Source organism: Marmota monax, unplaced genomic scaffold (genome assembly GCF_021218885.2).
Source record: "Marmota monax isolate L192 unplaced genomic scaffold, Marmota_monax_Labrador192_F-V1.1 WCK01_AAM20220418_F8-fsc00475, whole genome shotgun sequence".
Classification (NCBI taxonomy): Eukaryota; Metazoa; Chordata; class Mammalia; order Rodentia; family Sciuridae; genus Marmota; species Marmota monax.
Window position 1 is genome coordinate 19,298 of NW_026693913.1, and position 14,483 is coordinate 33,780.

The 14,483-nt window shown below is 54.7% G+C and overlaps 1 protein-coding gene across 1 annotated transcript; it reads left to right on the forward strand.

Moving 5' to 3' along the window:
* Nucleotides 1-220: 220 nt before the first annotated feature.
* On the forward strand, nucleotides 221-14,054 carry LOC124105952 (fatty acid desaturase 6-like). The gene is given in 7 exon segments (XM_046463415.2): nucleotides 221-438; nucleotides 1,138-1,304; nucleotides 10,350-10,530; nucleotides 11,032-11,219; nucleotides 12,140-12,218; nucleotides 12,221-12,318; nucleotides 12,931-14,054. Coding segments are annotated over 7 exon segments (1,026 nt in total). The 5' UTR covers nucleotides 221-275; the 3' UTR covers nucleotides 13,081-14,054.
* The last annotated feature ends 429 nt before the right edge of the window (nucleotides 14,055-14,483 follow it).

Consider the following 14,483-nt stretch of genomic DNA (forward strand, 5'->3'; position numbering starts at 1 on the left):
TTCTCGCTGCAGGGTCGCCTCCCCAGCTGGAGCATCACCTGGGCTCCTCCCGAGGCGGTTCTAGTGCAGCGCGCGGGGAGGGCGCACCGGCCGGACCGGGTCTCCATTACGCGCGCCAGGAGGCGCTGGAGTGCCCACACTCCGACCCTGGGGGCTGTGGGTGTCCCCGGTTCTGCGGGTGACTCCGCCCCAGCCCGCCCCCGCCCGCGCTCCCGCCTCGCCTGTGCTGCAGCGCACACGCCCAAGTCCTCCTCCAGCGTGCGCCCAGGGAGCCCATGGAGCTGGCGCGCGGCGCGTCCAAGGGGGATGGTGGGGCCGAAGCGCTGCTGGGTGAGCTGGAGGGGCTGGTGCAGGACGTGGTGAGGGCAAGTTCCTGGTGGGAGCTCCACGGCGTGGACTGTGCCATCCTCGCACTCAGCCTCCTCGCCTTGCCAGCCGGTAAGGGACCTGGGGTCAGGGACAGAGGGACAGGGACGGGCTGCGGGTGGGGGTAGGTTGCGGCGGAGGGTGGTTGTGCTTGCAGGCGGTGCTGCAGCTGGCCTGCAGTGGAGAGGGGAAGTCGGACCTGTGCCGGGGACCCTAGGCTGAAGGGTCACACCTTAAGCCCCAAAGTTGGCTTAGAGTGTCCTGTCCTGTGACTCCAGAGGAACTGGACTCACACATGGGAGAAAGTCTGATAGCTTGAAGGTGGTGGAGGGGAAAGTGGAGAGGAGTCAGGGAGGGCTGGGGAGGGAAGAGGTGGCCATGCAAAAGGGAAGAATGTTCTACTGAGGACACCAGGGAATGGGTGAGAGGAGTGGGGAGAGGGCCTGAGGTTTCCCTGGAGCTCTCATGGTCTGGAACTCTGTGATACCTGACCTCCATCTCTGCTCTGTTTGAGGGCTCAGCAGGGAAACCTCAGCAGATTCAGGACCCCTGAAGTTTCCTTGGCAAGACCCTGGGGCTCTATTTCATTCCAAATCCTGTAGGGAGAGCCAATCCATCCCCCTCAGGTCATGGAAGGTCCTGCCTCACTCCTGCCTGTGGCAGCCCCAGGGCTGGGCCCCCTGTGGCCAGGGATTCTGGGGTGGAGTATTTAGGCCCAGCTCTTCAGGAACTGGAGAAAGACCCTGTTCCCTTGTCCCCTCCTCTGTGCAGGGTTCCTGTGCCTGTCCTCTGAGAATGTCCTGGTCTTTGCCATTGGCATCACCATCTTGGGCGTGTGCCACTCCACGCTCACTGTCAAGGGCAGCCACCTGGCCACTCATGGTGCCCTCACCAAGTCCAAACGCTGGAGCAAGATCTGGTTGCTCTTCTTTGTAGAGGTGAGCCTTGGACAGGGGAGGGCTGCTGTCATCAGGCAAGCAGTCTCACTTGGTGCAAGCATGCAGATGTGTACAGGCATGGATGTGTGTGTGTGTGTGTGTGCACAACCATGCACAGGTTTCCAAGCCCTCAAAAGGGAGTTTGCACCTGATGGGTAGAGAACTGTGTGATGCACATCTGAGTGTCTAGCTATGACAGTGAACTTGGCCTGGGCACCTTCTTTCTCCTGAGGATGTCCACTCACCTCTCTGCAGCACCAGGCCAAGTATGACCAGAGCTTCTTCCTCCTATGAGGACACCTGTGGCTGGCAAGTCCTGTTTTGTGACTGTCTTGGCCCATGGCTGCAATCACTAGAGCCTCTGGGTTTTGCAGTCAGAGTTTAAAATGTGACCCACACAGAAGGGGCAGGGGCAGGTCTGGTGTTTCAGAGTTCCAGTTTGTGGAACTAGATTGTGCCCTTCTGACTCCTGGCCAAGGCCAAGCCATCCTGAGAGGCTCCTCCAAGTCTCCGATGGACCCTCCTCTCTCCTGACTCTTGCTCCCCTGTTTTCCATCTCCCCACTGTTCTGCCTTCTTACCTGGGGGCCAGCCCAGGAAGGCAAAGGTGGGCAGACTGTCCTCTCACAACGGGGCTTCCAGCAGCCTCTCAGAGTCTCTCCCAAACTTGGTCTGTCTTTGCCTCCAGGGGGCCCCTCCCCTAACTACTCAGGTCCTTTATGAATAAATCAGGAAGCTCATAACAGAAGGAGTCCTTTTCTGGCAGGGACTGGTTGCCATGACCTTTAACTCAATCATTAACTCTTTATAAAGTCGTGTAATCTTATAAAACTTTATATGACACACACATAGATCTAATTTCACCCACTGAGTGGAGGGGACATTTCTCACCTGGCTTTCTCCATCCCTTGTTTTTTCCCCTCCTCTTCCCACCAGCACGTTTTCTGAAAGGCTGAGGTCAAGAGGAATCCACAGGTTCCCCATCCTCAAGGTCAATTTCAAAATGTTTCCCTTTCCACGGACCCCTGGATGTGGTCTCAGCCAGACTCAAGGCAAGACTGGACCCTGGGGTCTGGCGCAGAGCCTCACTGAGTTTGTAGCCTGCCAAAGGAGGCAGGGGCAATGTTGGCTGTGTTGCGACATGGCAGTGTCACAGTGCTGGGACCCAAGGGGTAGGATTGGCTATTTTGAGTTTTCAAAGCTGCACTGAGTGCTAGGAACCTGGAGGCGGTTGAGGGTGAGTAGTTTTTGTGGTCTGTGGACTGGCGCAGACAGCAAGGGACTTATTGTACAGATTTGGCCTCAGGGTTCTCACACTTGGGTGAATAGCTAGGTGACCGGGAGGTCCAGGCGAGTTGGAGAAGCCTCAGTGACCCCGATATGCACTAAAACATGAGAACTCCTGACCCTGACTTCCCAGGGCCTCAGGCTGTCATATAAGTAAAGCCAGGAGCCAAGGACACTGTCCCACTGGAGAGCTGTATGGGAGCCAGGCAGCCCCGGGGCTGGGTTCTACTTGCTGTCCACCGTCTTGTCCCCAGGAGCCCCAGACCAGTAGCATCATCTTTGCCTTTTGTCTGTTCAGGCCTGACTGAGCTGTTGGCAGGACTTCCATCAATATTTGTGGACCATGACCATGCAATTCACTTGGGGGCAAGGTCCCTGGAAAAGCTGATTGACAGAAGGTCATGCCCTGGAGGGTCACAGCCTGTGTCCCCTCAGTGCTGGAGAGGGAAGGCTTGGCTACCCACTCGGTGTGTGGCACTGGCTGATTTGCTGTGATGGACCACCAGGCAAGGCACAGTGACTTGCACTCAGGCTCTCAAGTCATGGGGATGAGGTGGAGTCAGTAATGGAGATTTTCGGACCCCAGAGTGTGGCTCTGGTTACCCTCTGGGGAAGGTCCAGTCCCTGTGCAGGAGAGGGGATGGATCAGACCCTCTAGCTGACATGGTGAGGCCACAGCAGTCCTCAGAAAGGTTGCTGGTCTTATGGCCAGGCAGGGGGCCAGGGTTAGGGGCACATCCTTCGCAGCCTCGAGCCTTGGTTGGAATCCCAGCCCCGCTGGGCTGCCCTGACCTTGGGCAAGTTAGCTTGGTCCAGCAGCCAGTGTTAGTTCCTCCTGGAATCAGCTGGAGGGAAGGCCTGGCCTCCTTCCTGAAGCAGGCAGGTGGCTGCAGAGAGCCCACCCAGCCCTCGACTAGGGCCGGGTCCTGACCTGTCTCTCCCCCTGGGGAGGAGAGGTGGTCAGCTGCAAGGGAGGGGGAGCGTTCGTGGAGGAGTTTGATCCACTCCTTGTTTTGATTTTGCTCACTGGCAGGTTGCAGGGCTCGCAGCCGTGTTGGGGACTGGGTTGCATAGCACAGAGGACAAGCCCTGGCGGTCTGGGACCTCAGAGGATACCCGGGACCTTTCCTGGATCCCTGACTGTCACTTCTCCTGCATATCCGTGTCTCTTCCCTGTCATCCTTTTACTGATGGGGCCTGTGTTCTTCCCGGACTTGGACCTTCGGGAGGCTCCATGACTGTAGGGAATCTTGGCCCAGGTTCCTTCCAGGGTCCTGCAAATTCTGCCACCTCAGGCATCCGCCAAGCACCATTGGCTTTGCTGAGCACCAGCTTTTGCTGTGGTTGCCTCAGGATTGACCACTCCTAACCCGGGCGGAACCAGGACCTCTATGACCCAGTGGATCTGGGGAGGGGGTGATCAGTGGAGGAATGGGGGCTTCTACTCCAATTCCCATGCCAGATGAGTTCCCCCAGAAGACCCCCCTCTGGCTCACCTGGGAAAATTCCTCGTCCCTCCTAGTAGCATAGCCCATTCTCTAGCCCTGGCCTCACCCAGCACAGCACCTGGCTCTCCCTGCCCTGGGTTATGCCACTGGGACTGCCAGGCATATGCTCAGGGACTGCCAGAGAGGGTGCCACACTCAGTTGGCCGTCAGAGGGTGGGGGCAAGGTGGGGTGAGCAGGCTGCCAGGCTTCAGTCCAAAAGACTGGATTAACTCCTGAAACCAGAGGGTTTTAGGGACTCTCCTACAAGTTGTTCAATAATCCAGGATGCTCCCCTGAGTGGGAGGGAACAGGCTGTACCAGTTACTAAGCTCTTTGTTGTGTCTCAGCTTCAAATCCTCCTTGTAAAGTTGGCTTTGTGCTATGGGGCGGAGTCACAGCTGGTCCACAGGGAGCCCTGCACAGCAGACTGTGCCCTGCAGGGAGGAGTGTCACACAGGAGAATGCCTGTCACCCTCTGCAGGTCCCTTGTGATGGTGAGAACAGCTGAGAACTCCCAGCCTAGACATGGTCTCCATCCAAGCCCCAAGGACTCCTGTTTGAGAAGGAGCAACTGGGCTATTTTTTCCTGGTGCTGGAGATGGAACCTCAGTCTCACACATGCTGGGCACTCACTCTGCCACTGAGCCACACCCCAGCCTCCACTATGACTTCTTATTGTTTTATTTTTTAAAATTTACTTGGTGGGGGGCTGGGGCTATAGCTCAGTGGCAGAGCACTTGCCTAGCATGTGTGAGGCACTGGGTTCAATCCTTAGCACCACATAAAAATGAAATAAATAAATAAATAAAGGCATTCTGTCCATCTACAACTACAAAAAATTTTTAAAAATTAAAAATTAAAAAAATTTAGAGGGCCAACACGGATCTTCAGTACAAAATACAATTTTTATATAAACTTTTTGTTTTAAAAATTATTATAGAGTCGTTTCCCCCAGGGTTATATTTACATAAGTGTCATTTGATGGTGAAACCGAGGAAGCCGTCATTGGTACAGTGTGTGTGTGTGTGTGTGTGTGTGTGTGTGTGTGTGTGTGTGTTAGTTCTAGGCCATTTTATCACATGTAGCTTCTCAAAATGCACTCTTAACGACCTTGGCATGATTTCCTTAAGAAACCTGAGGCCCAGCCCGGTGATGCACACCTATGATCCCAGTAACTCAGGAGGCAGAGGCTGGAGGATCAAAAGTTGGAGGCCAACATCAGCACTTAGTGAGGCTCTGTCTCAAAATAAAAAGTAAAAAGGGTTGGAACTATCTCAGTGGTAAAGAGCCCCTGGGTTCAATTCCCAGTTACAAACAAAAAAAGAAGAAGAAGAAGAAGAAGTCTGAGACAGGAGGCTGGGGGAGACAGACAGCAGGGCTCTGGAGCAGCTGACATTCAAGCTGGAGCAACAGCAGAATGTGTTGAAGGTGCCAGGGGTGCTGTGAGGACCCTCTGCTCTGGGGGGAGCGTGGCAGGGACGCTGGGCAACATCTGGAGATGCCTCTAACAGTCATGACCGGGTGTGTGGACGTGTGTGAGCATAAGAGTGTGTGCCACTGAGATCCAGTGGGCCCAGGCCGGGGATGCTTGTAAACATCATACAAAGCAAGGACAGGCCCACAAGAAACATGGCCCAGCCCCAAGCGTCAGTGGCGCAGAAGCCCAGAACCCTAGGGAATTTCCCGAAGAGACACCGGCTGGTGATTTCAGACAAAGCCGATACAGGGACCAGGGGATGGGTATGAGAAATAGCACAGTGCTTGAGGGACCCACAGAAATCTGGGGTCACTAGAATCTAGTGGGGATCTTGGAGAAAAGAGGTCAAGGAGGCCCACGTGTCAGTCAGAGGATCTGGGAATTTGTCCTGTGACCAAAGCTAGTTGTCTCCATTAGTAGTTTAAAAACTGATTTAATTGATTTTGTGAATAGCTAACATGATTCTAGAATTCAGAATTTTAAAGGTGCAGGGATAAGTCTTCCTCTCACATTCCATGGCTTATCCCTGCACCTTTAAAATTCTGAATTCTAGAATATTTATTTATTTATTTATTTGTTTGTTTGTTTGTACTCGAGATTGAACCCACTGATGCTCTACCTCTGAGCTACATCCCAGCCCCCCCCACACACCTTTTGCAGTACTGAGGATTGAACCCAGGGGTACTCGACCATTGAGGCACATCCCAGCCCCTAAGTTGCTGAGGCTGGCCTTAAACTTGTGATCTTCTTTCCTCAGCCTCCCTAGTGACTGGGATTACAGGTATGTGCCACAGTGACTGACCTCTATGTTTTATTTGTTAAGTAAATAGTACCTTACAGAATTTACAAACATAATTATAAAATTTTGGCACAATCAAAGCTGGGTTGTGACTGTCACTGTACTGGGTTCGAGGCGGATGAAGCAGTGAGGGCTGGAGGGTGTTGTTACAGGCCAGCAGAGAGATCAGGAGGAATGGCAAGGTGAGGCTGGGGTGCAGGAGCAGGTGCAGGAGGAGGTGCAGGAGAGGGTGCAGGAGGAGGTGCAGGAGGAGGTGCAGGAGCAGGTGCAGGAGCAGGTGCAGGAGGAGGTGCAGGAGGGGGTGCAGGAGGAGGTGCAGGAGGGGGTGCAGGAGGGGGTGCAGGAGCAGGTGCAGGAGGAGGTGCAGGAGGGGGTGCAGGAGAGGATGCAGGAGAGGGTGCAGGAGGGGGTGCAGGAGGGGGTGCAGGAGGAGGTGCAGGAGCGGGTGCAGGAGGGGGTGCAGGAGAGGGTGCAGGAGGAGGTGCAGGAGGGGGTGCAGGAGAGGATGCAGGAGCGGGTGCAGGAGGGGGTGCAGGAGAGGGTGCAGGAGGAGGTGCAGGAGGGGGTGCAGGAGAGGATGCATGAGGAGGTGCAGGAGGGGGTGCAGGAGAGGGTGCAGGAGCAGGTGCAGGAGGAGGTGCAGGAGGGGGTTCAGAAGGGGGTTGCTTGGCTGGGATGGGGGAGGAGGAAGGTGGAGGAGGAGGAGGAGGAAGAGTCAAGGGTGAAGGCCAGGTTTCCAGCAGTGAGCCACTCCTGAGATGGACTCACACATGAAGGGCAGATGGTGGGCACTGTGGTCAGCATGAGTGTTTCAGACATAGGCAGGATGAGAGAGGGGTGGTGGGACGTTGCACGAGCAGCTTGCCTCAGACTGGAGGGGCTCTGGGCTGTGGTCTGTCCAGCTCCCATTCTTCCCTGCAGACCCTCTTGCTGATTCCCAGGGGAACAGCAGCTCCTTCTCAGGTGGTTTCAGAGGGGTAGGGGCCTCTGGGAGTCTGTGGGCCTCAGCAATGGGTTTATCAGATCAAACATAGGATGCTAGGATAAATTTGAATTTTGGGTAAGTAACCTATATTTTTTGTACATGTATATCCCAAATGTCACACACATGGGTGTTTATCCGAAGTTCAGATTCACATTTTCAATTGCTGCATGTGACAGCCCTATTTAGTGAAATACAGGTCCCCTAGCATGAGTCCTCAGGGTAGCTCCCCAGCAGGATTGACATGCATAGTCATGCCACTCCTGGAAGGACAGAGGATCAGTGGTGAGGGCCACGGAGGAGAGCCCCTTGAGTACTTGTCCTGACGGCCCTGGGCTTGCTATGGTTGGAACGAGCCCATCAGGGTTCTCTCCCCTTCCAGGTCCTGACCCTGGTGTTCCCAGGTCTAGCATGGTGCACAGCACTGGTCAGGGATGAGGATGCTTAAGGGAACAAACAACTGTATGAAAGGTAAATAAATGAGAGTTTTGGTGCCCCCTAAGTTTAGCTGAAGATGTCAAGAGGAATTAAACTGACATCAGCCCTCTGAACATTCTGGCCTTTCAGAGCCTGCATGCTTCAGAGGGGAGCTCTTAAATCTTCCTAGGGACAAAGAGGGTGGTGGTTGATATCAAGAAGCAGCACCAGTTGGGTGTGGTGACCACACCTGAAATTCTAGCAACTCAGAAGGCTGAGGCAGGAGGACCACAAATTTGAGGCCAGCCTCAGCAACTTGGTGAAACCCTGTCTCAAAATAAAAAAAAAAATAAAAAATAAAGAGGGCTGGGGATGTGGCTTAGTGGTACAGTGGACTTGGGTTCAATCCCCAAGACTTAAAAAAAAAAAAATTAGGGTTGGGGTTGTGGCTCAGTGGTAGCAAGGTGCTGGGCTGGATCCTCAGTACCACATAAAAATAAATAAATAAAATAAAGGTATTGTATCCAACTACAACTAATTTTTTTTAATTATTTAAAAAAAAAAGAAGTGGAAGCACCAAACTTGAGGCTTCTGGGACTTTCTTGGGTCTGGATGTGGAATCCTCTTGGGCAAGACATTTAAATGACCCTTTATAGCATGAAAACAGCTCATTTTCCAACTAACTCAGCAGGATGTAGTTGTTTGCCTGTGCCCCCAGTGAATGGCAGACAGATTGAGGTGCACCGTGTCCATCTTCCCCGGCTACCCCAGCTCACCCCTTTCTCTCCCTCTCAGGAGGAAGCATCTGAGTCGGAGAGAGAAGTCCACTGTTATAGAAATAGCCTCAAAGCTGTTTTTATTCACATCAAAAGGCAAAATCATTCACCAGCTCTGAAGTGTGTGCTGAGTCACAAATCACATGTCATGCACCTCGCTGTCACCTGTCTCCCCTGCATCTGCAGGCCTGGGCATGTGGCTGAGGGCCCTGAGGGTGGCATTCTCAAGATACTCAGTCTGGATCAGGCTCCGGGCCATTGTGGCAATGCCACTCAAAAGTGTGGTCAGCTACTGTTCTACCGGGAGACAGGGAGCTGGTGCCAGGAAGAAGATCAACTGTCATCAGGAAGACAGCTGAATGCAGCTGACCTTTCCTGACCAAGGAACTTAAACCAGCTGTGCGACCCCCATGGGTGAGGCCTAGGAGTAGGCAGGCCCCCCTGAGACCAGCGGGACTGAAAGACACTGTTACTTGAGTGACTGCCTGCCCTCTGCAGCCTCCTGCAGAATCTGTCCTTGGTGAGGTTACAGAAGCAGAGAGGCAAACCAGCCCCTGGTGCATTGTGTCACCTGAGAGCAAGGTGCCCAGCCTGTTGCTGTGGACTCCCTCACCCTTGGGGTCCTCTCCTTCACAGGGACCCAACAGGTATTGCTGGTTTGACCCTATCTGCCTGTGTCTTCTGTAAAACTGCATACGTGCCCCTCGGTGTCCTTTAGATAGGGCTTCTGGCTACGTTTCAGCTTCTGTTTCGTTCCAGATGAAAGGCTGCTAATTTTCCTTATCTTTCTCCGGCTTCTGCCTCTGCTGCCTGGACCCAGAGCCAGGCTTTGGGTTGATTGCGATGAGCACCTCATCTCCAGAGCAGCTTATCTTGGTTGAAATTGGACTTCAGGGTCCAAATCCCCTCTCTGCCACTTCAGCTGTATGACTTGGGGTTGTGTGGCCTCTCTCTATCTCGGTTTTTCTTGTGTGTGTTGTGGGGAAGAGCGCAGCTGACCCTAGGTTAGGAGTATGTGAAGTACAGAACACTGAGCAAGGTTCGATGTGTTCAGTTGTCTGTCTTTGACCAGCCCACACAGTGGTATTGGGAAACCCTTCAAACAGGCAGGCAGTGTCTTCAATAAAATTAGCAAAATCTTCTGGTCCGGATAAAATATTGGAAGAGGCGTATATCTGCATACTCATTTGCATATATCTACATAAGAAACACCACCACTAGCACCTCTTTTGCATTTAGAAAGACTGTTGGAGCTGGAGTTGGGGCTTGAGAGTTGCTCCCCGTGGTTGAATCCCATCCAGAACCCACGCCAGAAAAGTCACCTCTAGGGAGAAGCTAACTCAGCCTCCACTTGAGGCAACTCACCCGACATTGTGCTGCTCAGGAGGTGCCTCCTTTGACCCCAAGCCACTCCTACACCCCTATCCTTGCTGCTGTGGGCTCAGAATGCAAAGTGGTGTCACGAAGGAGCAGGTGGCTGTGAGTTAAACATAGGCAAGAGAATTGCCATGGCTGCCCACTTTGCCCACCTCTGAGACTCTGGAGGTTGTCTGGGTGGTGATCACAGCAGAGTGGCCATCTAGGAGCCTGACGTCTCTGTCCCCAGATTCTTTACAGAGCCACATCAAGAAGATGATGTCGTTTTGGGTCACCTGTACCTGAGAGTTGATGGTCCAGGCTGATCAGCTTGGGGTGCAGAGAGGAAGGCCCTGGAATTACAGGGTTTGAGGAAGGTAGGGGTGTTCTCGAGTTTCCCCCAGGTCTCACCCCACTCAGCCACGCCTAACACAAATTGGTGTGCTCTCTGGCTCCTCCTCTAGGTGTGCACGGCCTTCACTGCGGAGTTCGGGAAGTTCAGCCACGTCAACATGCACCATGGCTACACCAACGTGGTGGGTCTGGGGGACTCCAGCACGTGGAAGCTGCCTTGCCTCAACCGCTACGTCTACATGTTCCTCGCGCCCTTCCTCATCCCCATCATCACCCCGCTGGTGGCTCTTGGTGAGTACCTGATGGCCTGGGTCCAAGTGCCCTGCAGAGGCCTGTCCCACTTCCTTCCTTTCCCTCCTGGCTTGGTGGAAGCCAGAAGCCTTGGGTTCAGACCTTTTGGTCTCTGCTAGACTTTCTGATCCAGACAACCAGACAGCAGGACACAAGTCCAACTCTAGCTCTGCCACCTACTGGCTGGTGAACTTGCGCAGATAACCTGACTTCTCTGAGCCTCGGGTTCCTCAAAAGCATAATGAGGCCACAGCCAGAGCTTTGTAGATGCACACTGATCATCGTAATAGTTGGCATCACGGGAGCAACACCACGGGGTAGAAGGAGCTTGGGGATGGGTGGCCTTACGTTGGTCATGTTGCTTAGTGGCTCCCTTCCTCATCTAAACAATGGGTGAACACTCAGGCCACCCTCCGCCCTCACTCCCTTGGCCACCAGGAAGCCAGCTGGTGAGGACTCCAAACCTCGCCTGCCCTCATTCCCTGTCTTGCCCTCTGGCAGAGCGGCTGCGGAAGGTGGAGCTGCTGATAGCTCTGCGGACGCTGGGCCTGATTTCCCTGGGCCTTTACTCTCAGTACTGGCTGCTCCTGAACGTGTCCGGCTTCAGGAGCCCCAGCTCGGCCCTGGTCTGCATGCTGCTCATCAGGGCCTTGCTGGCCCATCCCTTCCTCCACGTCAACATCTTCCAGGTGAGGCCTCCCCACCCCTGGCACTGGGGAGTTATGGGGAGCACTCTCCAGGGAGGTGACTCAGGCTGGGAGAGGGAGGGCACAGGAGGAAGCAGCCCCCTTCTGGGGTCCCCTCTCGGTGGCTTGAGTTTTAGGTGAAGAGTTTGCTTGCCCTCAGCCGGCTGCCCTGCCTCATCCGCAGGTGGATTTCCATGTGAGGTGAAGCGAGGGTCCCTGTCAATGCCACGAGGCAGGCAGAGGAAGGAACTGGAGATGGGGGTCTTGGAGGGAGGCCGGGGGCTCCACATTCAGTTCTGGTGCATTCCCACCGGGGTGTCTCCCTGCGTCCCCATCAGTGGAGACCCCAGGTTGGAGTTCCCTGTACACTCACCTGGCACTCAGTACAACTGCCATCGATTACTTAATCCCATAACTGTGTCCCGTCTGCTTGTCCTTCTCAAATGGAAGTTTCTGCTCCCCTCCAAGTTCCCTAGACCCGGGACCGTGCCTGACAAGGAGGTACCTGCACATACTCAGTGAAGGAAAAAGCACAAGAGGATGCGCAAACTTGAACTTGAACAATGAGTGGGGTTTTGGCTGGTGAAGAGAACAGGGAAGGTCTCTCCAGGACGAGGCAAAGGCACGGTGCCATGTGGGCAGTCTCAGGCATTCAAGTACCAACGGTGCAGAGGTCCCCAAGCCAGGCCTCCCGTTGTCCAGATGGGAGGAGGCCCAGAGATGGGAGAGACTCAGCTCAGGGCCCAGACTGGGTTGGCATCAGAGCTGAGCCGGAGCCCCACCCCCTCCTGCCTCCACCAGGTCCTTCTAGGTTAGGACTTGGGGGGCAGAGCACACTGGGCCTCTGAGTGCTTGGTGAGGACACCTGAGGCAAGGGGGAGGCCCAGGCCCCACCCCAGGACATGACCACATGTCTGTCACAGCACATAGGGCTGCCCATGTTCTCCCGGGACAAGAAGCCCCAACGGATCCACATGATGACCCTGGGGGTTCTCAACCTGCCCGGCTGCCGGTGTTGGACTGGGCTTTTGGCCACTCGCTCATCAGTTGCCACGTAGAACACCACCTGTTCCCCAAGCTCTCTGACAATATGTGTCTGAAGGTAGACAAGGGCTGGTCGGGAGGGGCTGGGAGGACATGCCTGGCTGGTGGTGGGCAGTGGTAACCTCTAGGGTTCAGCTGAACCCTGGGTTCCCCAACTGGCCTGGTCAGAAGTCACCCAGGAGGGGCACCCCAACTGACAAGCAGCAACGTGGGTTGCAGATCAGAGACACCTGGGTTTCTTACCAGCAATGGGACTCTGGACAAGTTAATTGAGCCTCAGCTTCCCCATCTGTAAAATGGGATGAAACTGCTTACCTACAGGATTTGAGGATGGACTGAAGAAACAGACCTGAAATACTTGACACCAAGCAGGTGCTTGGCAAAGGAAGCCATGCTTTTCATTTCCCTGTGCCAAGAGGGGCTGTTGCATGGTTGGGACCTCGAGGGAAGATTTGGGGGAGAAATCCTCCTTCCCTTACCCACGAGTAAAGTTGAGGGAGGCAGGAGTTTTCCAACACCTCAGCCCTCAGCCAACGCCCCTGCCCTCCCTGCCCTGAGCATTCTGGACAAGGCAGATGGGAGCTGGGGCTAGGAAGAGGAGACAGCTCCTGGGATGGACAGGCTGCGGCAGTCCCTGCTCACAGCCCCTCCTCCTGCCATCTTCCAACAGGTAAAGCCTGTGGTGTCCCGGTTCCTCCACGAGAAGCAGCTGCCATACCAGGAGGACTCGTACTTGGCCCGATTCCGGCTGTTCCTCAACCGCTACGAGGAGCTCATGGTGCAGGCCCCGCTGATCACTGAGGTGGTGGGGCTGCAGTGAGGGCTGGGCTCCCCTCCCCGGCCCAGCCCTGGTGCTCCTGCTGCTGCTGGTTCTCAGTTGGTGTGCAGTGGTGGGTGGTGGGCGTGGAGCATGGAGGGAACATAAGGAAACTTGGGTGGGCAGTGAGACAGGGCAGCTGATGGGTGCCCTGTGTCCTGGGGGTTGCTTGCCCTGTTTGCTTTTTGGGGATTGGAGGGGTCTCTGGGTGAAAGGAATCTTGGTAACTGGGCCTCCTGGGCCTGGCTCCATCTCAGGATCTTCCCCTGCTCCATTTGAGCCTGGCAGGGCAGCAATGCCAAGGGTGAGGTGAAATCCTGTGCCCAAGGCCAACTGGGAGAGGGAAGGGGCAGAGAGCAAAGGTCAACCCCTTAGCTGGGGCCTCCTTGACACCGAGAGAGTGGCACACTTGCTTGACTGCTGCTTCTTCCTCTGCTTTTCAAGGCTCTGACCCAGGGCCCCCTCCCCAGGGAACATGGGGCAGGGTCACTTTTGGCAGACTCCCTAGTTTCCCAGCCAGAGAAGCCTGTTCAAGTCACAGTTCCCAAGGCCCACAGTGTCACTGAGATGAAAGTGAGTATATTTTGTAGGGAAAGCTCTCAGGATAACAGAGGGGAGAAAGTCCCTCAGGGACACAGCTGGGGAAAGAGTATAAATAGATTTGATCGTGACCTTGGCTAGTTCCATGATGTTTAGAAGCACGGGCCTGGGAGAGAGAATTACTGGGAGGTAGCTGAGTCTGGAGGGGGTTATGGGAGCCAGTTTGAAGGACAGGTGGCCTTAGAGGAGACAGAAGGAAGAGAGTGGGATGTTGAGAGCCACAGCCAAAGGGGCCCCAGCAAACTTCCAGCTGCCAGCAAACTTCCAGCTGCTGGCTGATGATTGGCTCACAGCGGCCCCAGCAACATCTAGCTGATTGGCTCCTCGGCCCCAGCAACATCTAGCTGATTGGCTCCTCTGCGGTGATGCTCATTGGACTGTTTCCCTGCCCTTTCAGACCACGGAGCTGCTCATTGGGGGACTTTTTTGGCTCCGCCCACGTGACCCAGCCAATCGGCCTCAAGAGCAGGAGGATTGTGGGAGGTGGAGAGAAGCTTGGGGGGAGAGAGAGGCTTGTGGAAAGCCGGTGGTGGCAGTTGAGGCTCTGAGGGTTTTTCCTGAGAGACTATTTTGTTTGTCGTGTGTGCTTCTAAAAATAAAGTTAGTTTCTTTTGACAAGTGGCTCCTGATTGTGCCCAGCCAGACTGCGGCATTTGGTGGCCCGTACGGGGAACGAACCCGCGACCTTGGCGTTATCAGCACCAAGCTCTTATGATAAGACTTATGATAAGTCCTGGGGTAATTGATCCCGATTATGAAGGTGAAATAAAAATTATAGCCAGTTCTCCAAAGGGTATATCAGTAAT